This window comes from Magnolia sinica, chromosome 6 (genome assembly GCF_029962835.1).
Source record: "Magnolia sinica isolate HGM2019 chromosome 6, MsV1, whole genome shotgun sequence".
Taxonomy (NCBI): Eukaryota; Viridiplantae; Streptophyta; class Magnoliopsida; order Magnoliales; family Magnoliaceae; genus Magnolia; species Magnolia sinica.
This window is the reverse complement of record NC_080578.1, coordinates 102,891,108-102,905,660: the sequence shown is the minus strand read 5'-3', so window position 1 is coordinate 102,905,660 and position 14,553 is coordinate 102,891,108. Positions and strand designations below refer to the sequence as shown.

General features: G+C 40.7%; 2 protein-coding genes across 2 annotated transcripts in view; both read right to left on the bottom strand.

Annotated features, from left to right (window-relative positions):
• The window catches only part of LOC131249350 (probable disease resistance protein At4g27220), a 178,180-nt gene that overhangs the window by 128,827 nt on the left and 34,800 nt on the right, over positions 1–14,553 (bottom strand). The window lies entirely within an intron of this gene.
• Positions 4,086–13,299, bottom strand: LOC131249801 (probable disease resistance protein At1g52660). Its single transcript, XM_058250560.1, has 4 exons — positions 13,108–13,299; positions 6,779–8,012; positions 4,495–4,759; positions 4,086–4,250 (listed from the first exon to the last, which is right to left on the bottom strand). The coding sequence occupies exons 1-3, from the start codon at positions 13,297–13,299 to the stop codon at positions 4,590–4,592; spliced, it is 1,596 nt and encodes a 531-aa protein (XP_058106543.1). The 3' UTR covers positions 4,086–4,250; positions 4,495–4,589.

The window sequence follows — 14,553 nt, the reverse complement described above, 5'->3', positions numbered from 1 at the left end:
GGCCCATTCCATTCAAGTTTCAGAACATGTGGACACTCCATGACGACTTCCTATCAGTGCTGCACTTATGATCATGGGATCAAGAAGAGCAGGCCACTCCAATGCTCAGATTGTTTCTGAAGTTGAGAAGGCTCAAGGCTAGTTTGAAGAACTGGAACAGCACTGTCTTTGTTTTTTTTACAATTTAGCTTTCAAGATCTTATTGACTCGATAATTGGTTTGCATCAGCTTGTTAGTGGCTCTACTCATTGGGTATAAAATAAATCTGCTTTTCTTAGTTCATATCAACAAAATTACTCAATTAATACCAAGGGAATGGAATGAATATTTACCCTCGCTTTGGCATAATCCATTGAAAAGGTGAGGTCCATGGCATAGTCTTTTTCAATGTGATAAAGCATGCAGCGTCTATTTTTTTTCTTTGATAAAGGGGTATTTCCATGGGTTTGCCTTGGTATCGTGTTCTTACCGTTGTATTGAATGATCCTGTTTTGCTTTCTGTACATCCTTTGTTGATGAGAATGCTACTGTTGGTTGTTCCTTACTTTACTAAGAAATTGCACTTCCCAAACTGAACATGTACCCTATGGTTGATCTTTGAGTAAAAGGATTTTCTGCCCAGTCTTTATCAGATAATCATATTAACCCAGGAGCAACTCCTGCCTAATGCGGAAGTTCATATTTCTCCGAGCACCGAACATATCTCAATAATCAGCTAACTGCTTCTAGATGGGGCTTCCTCGGATTCTTCATGAACTGGCTTTCAACACCAGCTGCAAATACAATATCTAGCCTGGTTATGTCAATCTACCCACCAACTGAAGATACATGCACTTATCTTCCTGTTTATCCCCAATTTCTGCTCTTAGCTTCAGATTTGCTTCTATTGGTGAAGCAGTTCGTCATCTGAACTTGCTTAACAAGTCCAAAGACACAAGATGATTCCTTGTTCACATTTTTTCACTTCCAAGCCAAGCGCTTCTGCTCACCAAGCTCCATCTTGAGCTGAACAGAGATGTTCACATATTCTTCCTATCTCCCCTAAATCATCTCCCGTGATGATGAGGTCATCCACATATAATAGAATGATCAAGAATTTCTTGTTAGCTTGCTTCCCCAAGGGCAGCCATTGCATTTTAGGGAAATGAAAATGATAATTTCTGGCACCAAATTATCTCTGAATATGATCTTTCCCCCCAAGGTTGGTGGACTAAATCTTCTACGCTCCACTGTACTTCTTTCGCATGGAAAGTTATAGTCAGGAGTGCCCCTTTGATCTTTGATAAAATATCCTTTTCCCTTGGGAAAGGTTTCATGATCAAAAATTGGCTGGATTTATGGTGTGGAAACCAGATTATGGTTGAATCATTTCCCACCTTATTCGCTATCTCCTCTTATAAGGATGTTTTTGTTGACGCCCCTAAATCATCTCCCGTGATGAATTGGTCATCCACATATAATAGAATGATCAAGAATTTCTTGTTAGCTTCAATCCCAAGTGGCAGCTCATTGATTGTTAGGGACAATAATGCGATAAGGTTGATGCTTGTCCATTAATACCCGCCATAACCGTTCTGTTAAAGCATGTATGACTTCACAAGATGTACACCCATCATTTTCCTATCTGTAAAACCACCATAATGAACTTTGTAACATATTTTGTATGATAAGAATTCCATTGCTATGCATTGTTTCAGGTGCTTGGATTGCATTATTTACGCTTGAAAAGGTGGGAAAGTTGGAATCCTGCTATCCAATATCTGGATTAAACTGAGATTCCAAGATACACCACTCATCTTTGGTTGAGGGACCACTCGATTTCACAAAGGATTGAGAAGATCCTTTTGCCATGGATAGTTGATTATAAGTGCTGGGAAGCAGGCTTATGCGTAATTTACTGAGTGTTACCATTTCACTTGTACTTCTATCATATCATGGTTATGAGGTTAAAGATGCTAACTCACTATATGTGTCCACTGATTTAAACCAGGATGAAGAACTTGCATAACTTGATTGTATGGGTCGGAGAATCCATTCAGTATGTGTTTGGGCTGATTCATTATTACATTGCTTGAAAGGTGGGGTTTTTGGGATCCATGATTTCATTCTTGAAAACTGAACTCCAATGCAACCACGGTCCAGATATCTGTTGGGTACTTCGTTTAAGTGAAATTGGCAAGAGATCCTTTCATATGTTTCTGGCCAGGCTTTGGATCTTTATATTACACTTGCATGTTGTCCACTTTACAATCGATGGTTGGCGTATAAATGGCCGACTTAATTGCTGTCCAATGGATTCGGAGAAGACCTTCATAATGTTGTTGCGGGACAACAGCAAGTGTCTTTGAGTTCATTTTTGTAGTCTTCCATTTCATTCTTGTACTCAAAATCATTTATGGAACGGTCAAGAGATCTGGTGTGCTAAACAGTCTGCTGCCAAAATCTTCATGTGTTCAGGACACTTCATTGGATGGCTTGTTATTACAGACATGTGCATTTGACAATGCTTGCTATATGGCTCCTTTTGAGTGATTCAAACTTAATTTCAATTCAATCAAACATAGATATTGTTTTTTATAGTCCTTTCATTTTTGTAGCCCATCTTTATGGAATGGCTCCAATAATGGGGCATGTGCAAACTCAAGCTGGCCAAAATGCCCAGCTGTGTTCAGAACTATTGGTCGGGCCTCATGTACAGGAACAAACAATAAATATATCACTTTTCTGATCCACAACTTTTGGCTCAATAATTTATGAACTGGGCATAGATATTGTTTCCTATCGTCCTGTTGCATTTGCTCATTTTGAGGTCATGGGCGATCCAAACAATGAGCTATGAAAATATTGGATGAGCCCACTGACGGATATTTGTCAAAAATATTATATGTTTCCTGATCCAAACTCATGTGGCTCCCAAATTAAGGGGCTTAGTCCAGTCTAGTGGATTGAACTAATTTGATCATGGCCTACAGACTGGAAATGGATGAGTTTTGATAAAATTCTCACGAGAACGAGAACGAGCTGAAAGTCTGTGGAGAACTAATTTACTCCGAGCGTGAAGGAGAGTTTTGAGTAAAGTCTGTTGGGCAACGGTGATGTATGTGTTTTATCGACGCCATCAAATCATTTTTCCAGCTCATATTAAGGCATGGGCTCAAAATTGAGTATATCCAAAGATTAAGTAGACCACACCATAGGAATCAGTGAGAATTGAATGCCTACCGTTGAAAACTTCTTGGGGTTATACACAAAAGTTGGATCAAGCTTATATTTGTGTTTTCCTTTCATTCATGTTTACGTGACCTCATGAGCTTGACGGATGCGAAATAAGCATCTTCAACTGTTGGGCTAAAACAGAATCCTTCCAAAACCAGCAAATAAAGGAGAGTGCGGTTACAGAAGGAAAACAGAAGGAAAGAAATAGCTAGGGACAACGTAATAGCCACAAAAATGCTTCTATTCGGTAAAAGTACAAAGAAAAAAAAAAAAAAAAAGAAACAACATTTCTCACCGATAAAATAAAACAGAGAGTGACAAAGCCTTCCAAAGCAGTAATTAACACAACAATAAGTACTTCAAAATAAACATAGAAGACATGGCGAGCTCCTAGAAATGCTTTTACACGTTCGGAGGTTATCATTGCCCGAGGTGTATTGCGTACCTCCCTGGTGTGTTACGTGGCAATGTTCTATGGACCCAAAATGACGTATATATTACATTCACACCGTTTATTCATTTCTAGAGATCATTTTGGGGCACGAATGAAAAAATGAGTAAGATCCAAAGCTCAGGTGAATCACACCACAGAAATAGTGGGACAATGATATCGGCCATTGAAATCTTCCTAGGGTCCACCATGATATTTATTTTCCATCCAAAACTTCTCATAAGGTCACACGGACCTGGATGAATGGAAAATACAGATATCAGCTTGATAGAAAACTTCTTTGGCCCCAAGAAGTTGGGTGTTCAATCTCCATTACTTCCTAATGGTGTGGTCTCACTTAATCTTTGGATCTGTCTGATGTTTTGGTTCAGTGTGGATATAACACATACATCTTGGTAACTCCCACAGAACTTTGCCATGTCATCAAAACGACTGAGATTGTGACACCACGCAATCCACGTCCACCATTGCTTGTAAAGGCAATAATTCATACAGTAATAACAGACCAATTTCTCAATATGGGAATATCTCGGGAGACTTTGGAGCTTCATGTTCTCGTCGCGGTATTATCCAGCAAATCTCTCTGCAAGTAATTTATAAAAAAAAAGTATAATAAATAATAAATAATTTCAAACTTTTAAATGTACGAGCACAAAAGAAATTTCTTTATAGTAAAAAAAAAAAAAATATTCTAAGATTTTGAAAATATCACGCTATTATAACGATAGAATCGAATTATCAACTTCCCGTGAAAGTATCGAGAGCTTTAAAAAAAAAAAATTTAGTCATAAAGTAAAACTTGAGATAATGAAAGAAATCTACGTAACCGTTTTTCTACATTAAGGAGAGAGGAAGCTTCTTCATTTGCAAATCAGCGACCCTTGTAAATTCTGGTGTAGGGGGACTTGGCCTTCTCGTCTTCCTACTCTAATCCTTCCCACCATTCTCGATTGCCTTCTATTTCTCCTTTTATTTCATGGATGCTAGAGCTGAAGAGAGGGAGCTTTTCAACATACCACACGAACGTACATGGATCTCTTCCAAAGTAAAATATTAATGATGTTCTCATAGTGTTATTCAGAAAAATGTTTCCTGAAAGTAAAATATTAAAAACAGTTACTATAAACTATTAAATCATTAGAATTTTAATCATACCAGCCTAAATTAAATCATAAATGAAATTCCTTTATAGTAATAAATTTTGCCATTTAAGCTGAAAAAATCAAAATATTCTAAGATTTTGAAAATACCACACCATTATCATAATAATAGCATATTATCAATTTCCCAAGAAAGTATCGTGATATTTTAAAAATACTGTCTCACAATGTAAGACATGAGCTAATGAAAGAAATCTACTTCACCTCTTCTACTTCTCAGGAAGCTTCTTTGTAAATTGTGGAACAGAGGGACCTGGCGTTCTCGTCTTCCCACTCTAATCCTTCCCACCATTCTCTCTTGCCTTCTATTTTTCCTTTTATTTGATGGATGCTTGAGCAGAAGAGGGGGAACTTCTTCAACTTAGGACAGAAAATCACTTCCATATCTTCCAAAGATATAAACATAAATCGCTGGCTACAAATGCTTTCTAATTCTGGTAAGTCATCCAATTCTAGGATGCGTAATTTTGGGAATGAATTATGGGGCAGCTTGTCTCCTTCTATAATCTCTTTCATTTGGAAACAATCTAATATATAAAGCTCCTCTAACTGATGTAGTTGCTCTACCATACTAGAAGAGAAGAGACTCCTTAACTTTTCACAAGTAACAACCCGTATTATTCTGAGGTTTTGCAGGCTTGTGTTCAGCGGAGGCGGCGCTCCACCATCGAATACCTTCTCCAAGTTTGGCAAACTTCCGAGATGCAAACTCTGTAAACATTGGAATGCATCATCTCCAACCTCTCTCCAGTCTATAAAGCATTCCACTCCACTGCATTCACTGACTCGAAGTTTTCTTAAGCTCTTTAAATCGCCTTGGAACTTAGAAAGACTTGTTAAACCTTTGCTTTTATACAAGTCTAAAGAGAATGCATGTTTTGTCAACCCCTCAATCCCGCAGGGGAATTTGTCACATTCACAAATGCTTATCTGCTTATTAGAAAGCTGCCGGAAAAATCTTTTGTTAACATCAACAAGGAAACTTGTCAAGCCCGAAAACCATCTATGGAATGTGCGATGAAGCCATTAAGACTGGACAAACTGATACGTAAAGCTCTCAGGCGTTTCATGTTCACAGCCTCACTGAAAGTAGCTCCGTCGACGTTTTCCTTCAAATCCATCATGCTTACTTCCTCCAGACTAGTTAGCCCGTATATCATAGTGTAGGGAATTGCAGTGAATGAAGTCTCTGATATATCCAACCTCTTGAGTTTAACCAAGCTTTCAATGCCTTGAGGGAAGTTTTTGAGGCCAGATCCTGAGAGATCAAGGATTTGGAGTTCCTTCAGCTTTCCCATTGGCGGCACCACCACTAGATCTCTGCAGAAGCTTAGAATGAGCACACGTAGATTCACCAATAGCAATAATGACATCGGGAGAGATTCAATGCCAGTACGACTCAGATCAAGGATCTGTAGTTTTGGCATGCGCTCGAAGAAATTACTGTGAATGGTACGTAATTCATTGTTTTGATTGAGGAACAAGGAGACCAAGTTAGGACAATCAGGCGTAATTTGGAGATCTTTTATCTTATTGCGCATCAATGAAATCCGTACAACCCCTCTCCACATTTTCTCTTCTGGTGGCTGCACTAGTCCCTCCCCGGCTTTCACAAGGAATTTTAAGCCTTCCATGGATGAAGATGGTGAAGTGATCCATATAGCCAAGTCACGGAGCAAATCATGCATCCTAACGTATACAGACCTTTTCTCCAAGAGGCATGCGTCCTTGATTCTTTCAAGGATGTCATGACCCTTGTTTAATGATTCTTCCAAGTTATTCACATTTTCTATGTATCCTTCCTCCATCGCCCAGTATCTTATTAGCTTATCTATATAAATATCATCATCTTCCGGAAACAATGAACAATACAGGAAACATGATTTGATCTTATCATTTTCTAGGCTATTATAACTAAGTTTCAAAGGAAGAAACACTTCACGCTCCATACCTGGAACCTCAGGTGATGCTCCTTCCAATGCCCTCAATGCATTCCTCCATACCTCTTTCTTATCCTTGCCACGCATGGCCCCTCCCACTGTCTTTATTGCAAGTGGTAATCCGCTGCACTCAGCTGCAACCTTCTCTGCTACTGGTTGAATCTCTGATAACAGAACCACATTCCCACATCTTTCACAGAACAAATTCCACGCTTCCTCAGTAGTAAGAGCTCTGACTTTAATAGACATATCAGCCCCCATTGCATTACACGCTGTGACGGATCGGGATGTTATTGCGATCTTGCATCTGTTTTGCTTGTCTGGCTTGGGAATTCCAACTTGAACCAAGCTAAATGATTCCCATAGATCATCTAAGATGATCAGATACCTAAGATTCTTCAACCGAGTAAACAGCTTGTCTCCTTTATCTTCGTTTCCGTCGAATATCATACCCAATCTGTTTCCAATCTCCTCTTGGATTAATCCCAAGTTAAGATCCTTGGACACAGTTATCCAAATCACGACATCGAAGTCACGGGTTTTGGTGCACCTATTGTTTATTTCTTTCATGAGAGTGGTTTTTCCTATTCCACCCATCCCACAAATACCTATGATTCCATTCTCTTCCTCGTGTAAGCATTGCCATATCTCCTCCAAGGTTCGGTCAGACGTGCTTTGTTGTCCTCGTGGTAGTGATGTTTGCTTTTCCAACACCCTTGGATGTCGACTGCTCTCAGCCACCTTATCGAAGATCCCTTTTACTTTGAGTTTTTTGTTGAGCTTTTTGATGTCTTCGAGCTTTTCAACGACCCTTTTTCCCAATGTATAACGAGACGAGTGATCAGTGCATATTCTCCGTAATGCCAGCTCCAATCTTATTGAATCAACTTGGTTTTCTGTATATCTGATTTCCGTGAGCCAATTCTCCACAAGGGCTTTCTGTCTCTTTCCGACTGGTATAGCATTGTCGACTTCTGCTTGAATTTCATCATGCTTGCGTTTTAGCTTTTTCGTTTTCCTTTTCAGAGTCTCTACATTGATGTTGAGGTCTTTGAAATAACCGATGTGCCGAGAAATAGGAGCCCAGAAGAAGAGAATGATTTCCCACAAGTCCATTCTACATGGATGGATGGATGAAAGGATGGATAGGAGACGGTGCTTCTGAAAGCAGCGGATGAATGAAATGAAGGCACCGTTGAAAGTAATGCTGTGAAATCTCCGTTTATATGTCTCCCTTTTCAGAAGCTGAGGAGCGGAAGGAAGAGAAACTGTCAAGAAAAGAGAGAATAAGCGAGACTCGCTGCTGAAGTGACGTCATCAGGTTATGTAGGCCCCACCATGATGTATGTTTTGTATCCCCACCGTTCGTACATTTGTAGAGATCATTTTAGCGTATGAACCAAAGAATGATGAAGATTCAAGGCTGGAGTGGACCCCACCACAGAAAACAGTGTGGAGAGTGACGCCCACCGTCGAAACCTTCCGAAGGTCCACCATGAAGTTTTTTTTTTTTTTTTTTGGAGATCCAACGTGTTCATGTGTTAAGGCAGACATGAAAGAAGGGAAAACACACATATCAGCTTGATCGTAAACTTTCGTGGATCTTAGAACTTTTTAACAGTGGTGTCACTTCCCCACTGTTTTCTGTGGTGGGGTCCACTCGAGATTTTGATCTGAACGATTCTTTGGATCATGCCCTAATATTATCTCTCCAAATGGATAGAAGGTGTGGATACAAAAACATGCATCATGGTTGGGCCCACCGAACTTGGTGACGTCACTTTAGTCTCCTTAACTTTTCAGTAGCTAAGCCGCGTCCGGATCGACTGGACGCGGATTGCCTACTAACAGCAACAGTGCTTCGTAAGTCTCGTCATGATGTATGTCTGTTATCCATGCCATCCATCTATTTTTTTGGTTCTATTTTAATATAAAAAAATTAGATAAACCACAATGCAGAAAGAATGATGATTGAATACTCACCGTTAAAAACTTCTTAGTGTCCACACAAGTTTTAGATTAATATGATGTTTGACTTTCCTCTTCATCCTGACGGGGGTGTCCTAATCAACAGGTTGGATGACAGATAAATATTACAATGAGCCTAAGGATGTTTTTAATGATGGGCATTCATTCGCCAATGTTTTCTTTTGGTGTGGTCCATTAGAGATTTCCATCTCCTTCAATTTTCGTTTCATGCCTGCAGTTATATGGAAAAATGGATGGAGGGCTTGGATAAAAGGCATATATACCACGCATGTTGATAGAGCATTGTTAGTAGCTAGGCTTCTACTGATGGTGTTAGTACGCAATCTGCGTCCGGATCGACTGCGACAAGCCTGCACAAAATCCTGTGTGTGGGGCCGCCGTGATAAATAGCTGTACACGAGTCCAACTGAGTCGAGCTTGGCCCTGGCTCGGCTCAGCTGAGCCAACAGGCTACCCTAGCTCAAACATGGCTCAGCTACATTCAAGTTCCAGCTTAAGCCCGATCTTTCGAGTTCAAGCATACCAGCAAAGTTCCAGTTAAGTTTTATAACTTTTAATATATAATATTATAATACAAATAATATATATATATAATATTTATACTAGGTGAACTTGGTCAAGTCAAATCAATTCGAACCAAGTCAATTTCGAGTCAAGCTCTCAAGGTAAGTTGATTCAAGTTGAGTGTAGCTCAAGCTCAAAGATTAGCTCCACTCAGTTTGAACCCACTTTCAGACCGACTTGATTTGATCTTTTCCAAGTTGAGTCGAACAAATTTAACCAACCTAGCTCAGTTCATGTATAGATCTAAGCTGATAATGATGTTTATTAACGGCCAATCATGTGCTGCCCCTTCTATTTGGAAGCCCCGTTCTATCTAACCCCCTGCTCAGATAATAAGTTGTCTGAGTGGACCCCACCATGATATATTTGTTTATCTCATGTCGTTGATCCATTTTCTCGTATCATGTTAATGTATGGGCCAAAATATGAGGCATATCCAGAGTTGTAGTGGACGACACCGAGTTGACTGTAGCATTTAATGTTTTGTGCATTTAATACAACCCAAGCTTACTATTTGGTATAGTCTATTTGAGTGTTGGATCTACGTTATTTTTTAACCCATACCTTAAAATGACATGAGCATAGCGATGGATATACATCACGGTGGGCTCCCACAAGGATCTAGTTGTTGGTATGTACCATACCTTGACCTTTTAGAAAAAATTCACCCCATATAATATTTTTGTTAGATCAATTTAGAGGGTGTCCCCTAATATGAGGCAGATCCAACACTCAAGTGGGCCACACGAATTGGAACACTGGTATTGAACACCTATTGTTGAAATAGCTCCAACACCCACTAAAAATTGTACAATCCAATTGTGGTGTTTTAAAGAAATCTACCTAGTCTACCAATTTGCCAATTCATTTTAGTCAGTGGGCCCAAATTCGATGTAGATTCAAAACTCAAGTGGGCCACACCGCTTCAAACAATGTATTGAATGTTAGAGCATAGAAGCTCCAAAAACTAGTGTGGTTCACTGTGATATTTTTGAGGAATCCACCTATCAACAATTTTTGTCAGTCCATTTTAGGTAGTGGGCCCGAATATGAGGCAGTTTCTACAATACTCCAATGGACCACACCACTTAAAACTGCCCATTATTCAATTATCCCCAGCCCACCTTTTGAAATATTCGCAGCAAACCATGAGTTTTTTAAGAAATTCACTCTATCCATCATTTTCAACGTATCATTTTACCAGGTTGGCCCAAATATGAGGCAATTCCAATACATAAGTGGGCACTGGAAAGATTACAATGGTAGTTGTGCAATCTCCACTGTTTCCATCAATGTGGCCCATTCAAGCTTCGGATCTACCTCATTTTGGAGTCCACCTACAAACATGAGCTGGAAAAATGGATGGATGCAGTGGACTTCTCAACATGCATCGCAGTGGCCTGGGTGATGGAGTGGACTTCTCAACATGCATGCATCACGGTGGCCATTGGATGGCATATAAATATCTCCATGAACACCGGTAGGTTTCACCGGTAGGCATTACGTCCCTCCATACTCATGTGGTATGACTTACTTGAGTTTTAGATCTACCTTATTTTTTAGCCTACTCCTAACATGAGTTGTGGGGCCAAATACATTAACTGGGTCCACAGAGTCATGGCAGGGTTGGTATGTAGCAGTTCATATCTGTTAACCTTATATATGCATGCAACAAAGTGTGGAGATTGAATGGCAGCCCTTGCAGTACTCAAGCCTACTGCGATGTTTCCTGGCCACCGTTTCAACCAGATCAGTTTAGGGGTAGGCCGAAAAATGAGGCGGATCCAAAACTCAAGTATGCCACAATGGTGTATACGTTCAATCATCTTTTAGTCATTCATGGAGCCCACCACTCCATCCATCAGTTTTGCTGGCTCATTTTGTACGGTGAGCCTAATAATGAGGCAGATCCAAAACTCAAGTAGGCCACACGGTAAGAAAAATTAGAGATTGAATGGCCACCGTTTAAACATTTGGGGCCACCATGATGTTTTTGAGAAATATACTTCCATCCATTTTGTCATTTCATGTTAGAACATGACCTCAAAAATGAGGTACATCCAAAATTCAAGTGAGCCATACAAATAAATTAAGGGGAGATTGAATGCCTGTAGTTGAAACAATTTTGGTCACAAATGATTTGGACCAAGCTAGTATTTTTGTGTTTTCCATTCATCCCAGTGGAATGACATCATGACTGGTTTAGATGGATGCCAATATCAGAAAATGAGGCAGATCCAAAGATCAATCCATGCAAGAGGATTGAAGGCTTGCCATTGAAAAATTCTATGAGGCCACAAAAGCTTTGGATGCAGCTTATATTTGTGTTTTCCCTTCATCCAGGCCTTCATTCACCCCTGTATGACCTAATTAACAGGTTGGATGGCAAATAGACATTATATAGGCTTTATGATGTTTGAAGTGGTGGGTTCTCAATCACCGCTATTTTCTTGTGATGTGGTCCACTTAAGATTTGGATCTACCTCATAATTAGGTTCATGCCCTAAAGCAATCTCGGAAAAAAATATGGACATCATGGATAAACCAGATACATCATGATGGGGTCTAAAGAGCACTATCCAGTAGTCGTTGTGTTAGATGTCTTAAATCTAGTCAGGCACAGAGTCTGTCGATGCTATCGACTGTCTGTTCGATGTCACCTTCGATGACATCGAACAGTGCTCGATCCATCGATCATTTTTCAGATTTCTTCTATTGGTTGTTGGACATATTGATGCCATTTTTGGATGACATCGTAGGGCTTTCGATGACATTGAAGACATGTTCGATGACATCGAAGTTGGGTCGAGCAATCGAGAATTTTCACAAAATCCATGTTTAGTCACTGGACACTTTTGGTGTCTGTTCGATGGCATCGAAGGTTGTTCAATGACATCGAACGAGTTACACAAATTTTTTGTGGATTCGCGGGATTTGTGAAAGATGTTTCCTATTCCGGTTCTACTTATTTCTAATGCTATATAAATGGGTGTATACAGGACTAAGAGGTATCCTAAGGGAATTCTAAGGCATTCTAAGGTTTTTAAAAGAGTTCTAGGGTTTCAAGGGGTGAAGAAAAGGAGAGCTTTGAGGATTGCTTAAGCTGGGTAAGTCTTCTATCTTTGTAATTTGTGCTTTCATAGTAGAGATTTATCGCTTTGTGCCATGGATTTTTCTCGCCAAGGTTTTCCATGTTAAATCTTTGCGTTATCTTGTGATTTGGCTTGGTGCTTTTGGATTGCTATCCTAGATCCATATCCGTGTGATTCCGCACGCCAAAGCCCAACAAGTGGTATTAGAGATATCATTAGGGCACAGATCTGAATCTGTAGGATTAACATCAATGGGAAACTCCAAGCTTGATATTGAGAAGTACTCAGGAAAAAAATAATTTTGAATTATAGAAGATTAAGATGATTAGTCTATTAACTAAGCAAGGCGAAGTTAAGGCTCTTAACGAGCGAAAATCGACTATGAAAGATGAAGAATGAGAGACTCTTGATAGTAACATTTTAGCCTTCGTTCGTTTATGTCTCACGAACGAGGTTCTCTATAATGTTTTTAGGGAGAAAACTACAGCAAGTTTATGGGTGAAGTTAGAGGATATCTATATAAAAAAATCCTCTGAAAATCGCGTATACTTGAAGCTACAGTGGTATAACTTCAGGACGGCAGAGGGAGGGTCGAACATCTACACTGTCGGTAAGATGCGAGAGAGAGAGAGAGAGTGGGAAACATGCATCATACTACGAAAAAGGTGATGACGCGTGGCCGCTCGGCGAGGCACTCTTGGGAGCGTATGTGGGGCCGTTAGAGAGGCCATGGACATAGGGACGCCGAAATCTCTACGTCTTTCACGGCCAGGAGGAGGAATGTGCCTGTTGGTTTCTCGCTCTTCATCAGAAATTTGTTGTTCAGCTACTCGACTGCAGACATCTTCCAGATTTTCTAGAAATATGGGAGGGTAACTGAAGTTCATCTGCCCCTTTTCCCTGGTACTAGTAAACACAAGGGTTTTGCATTCATCCGATTCATGTACGAGGACGACACTAGAGCTGCCAGAGGTGTGCTGGATGCTAAAAGGATTGGCAGAAGAGTAATGTCCGTTCAATTCGTTCACCCTAGATCTCCCAACTCGGAATACCCCTCCTACCCCAAAAACCCCCTCCCAAACCTCCTGAATCGCATCCTATCCCGACCAATCCGCCCCTTGTGTGAAGAGGTTTGGATCAGGCTCTATGGAATCCTTGCTCATGCGTGGTCGGAGATGGTGATTTACGATCTAGGAGCAATTCTTGGCACGGTCCTTAGTATTAATACATGTGCTCGTTTGGGGATTTTCCAGAGTTTCATTCGAATCCAGGTGAGGTTGGTGATGGGCACCTTTGCCTAGTCCTAGATCTCCCTACATGTTGCAGGAAAATCGTTCTTTATTACATGTCATATGGAGGATGTTAAGCTGACTGCCCCGACACTTCCCAACGACTATGCTAACTTTGCGGCTCCTGAATCAACTAGGGAGTGGGTGTCCAGAAGATTTTTTGGCGGAAATTTTGGAATTGTGGAACGCACCTCAATGCTTAGGAAAATGCCAAAGCCAAGGAGAAAGGTTCAGGTACACCAACGCAAGCCACAACCCCATCCCCTGCGCCAGAACTACATCAAATCTGCTACAATCAAAACGAAGGTCTCACCCTTGAAGCTGCACCTCTGTTTCCATTGTTAGCTTAGCCAAATTCTCAAGAGTGTGACATCCCTCACAACATCTCCACATAACTCCTTGTTGTGGACATTATTCACCCTCCCCCTGTTGTCGACGTGGCTCACCATCCTCCAACAGAAGCTTCTAATTTGCACCACTCCCTTCGATGCGATATGAAACCCTTACGAAACAACCTTGGCGACCACCTCGCTGCAAGATCCACTGGAAGTGCAGATGGGCAGCCGTAGTTGGACAGTCTCCCGGGCAACGTTTGGTCCTGTCCAGTGAATGATAGGATCTGCAGGCAGGTGCGCATTCTATCTGAGATTACAATGTTATAACTCAAATGATAAGCCTCATCCAGCTGGTCCGGACTCTTCGAGGCACCACCAAACGATAGTAGGTGGGATACAGGTGAACTCTCGACCTCCTGGAGTTTCCAGATCTGTTGGGAACTCCCCTTTAAACTCCCTGGAGGGCAGTGACTGCGACCTGGACTCGAGTGAGTATGAATCATTGGCTCGCACTCCC

Bases quoted from the DNA above. Each gene is read 5' to 3' on its own strand.
- LOC131249801 (XM_058250560.1), bottom strand. From the start codon at position 13,299: ATGAACTTCAGTTACCCTCCCATATTTCTAGAAAATCTGGAAGATGTC. The intron at 8,013-13,107 runs GTGCCTCGCCGA...TCCGCTCCTCAG, and splicing joins CCCCACATACGCTCCCAAGA to CTTCTGAAAAGGGAGACATA. The intron at 4,760-6,778 runs GTATGGAGCGTG...TTTTACTTTCAG, and splicing joins AGCATCACCTGAGGTTCCAG to GAAACATTTTTCTGAATAAC.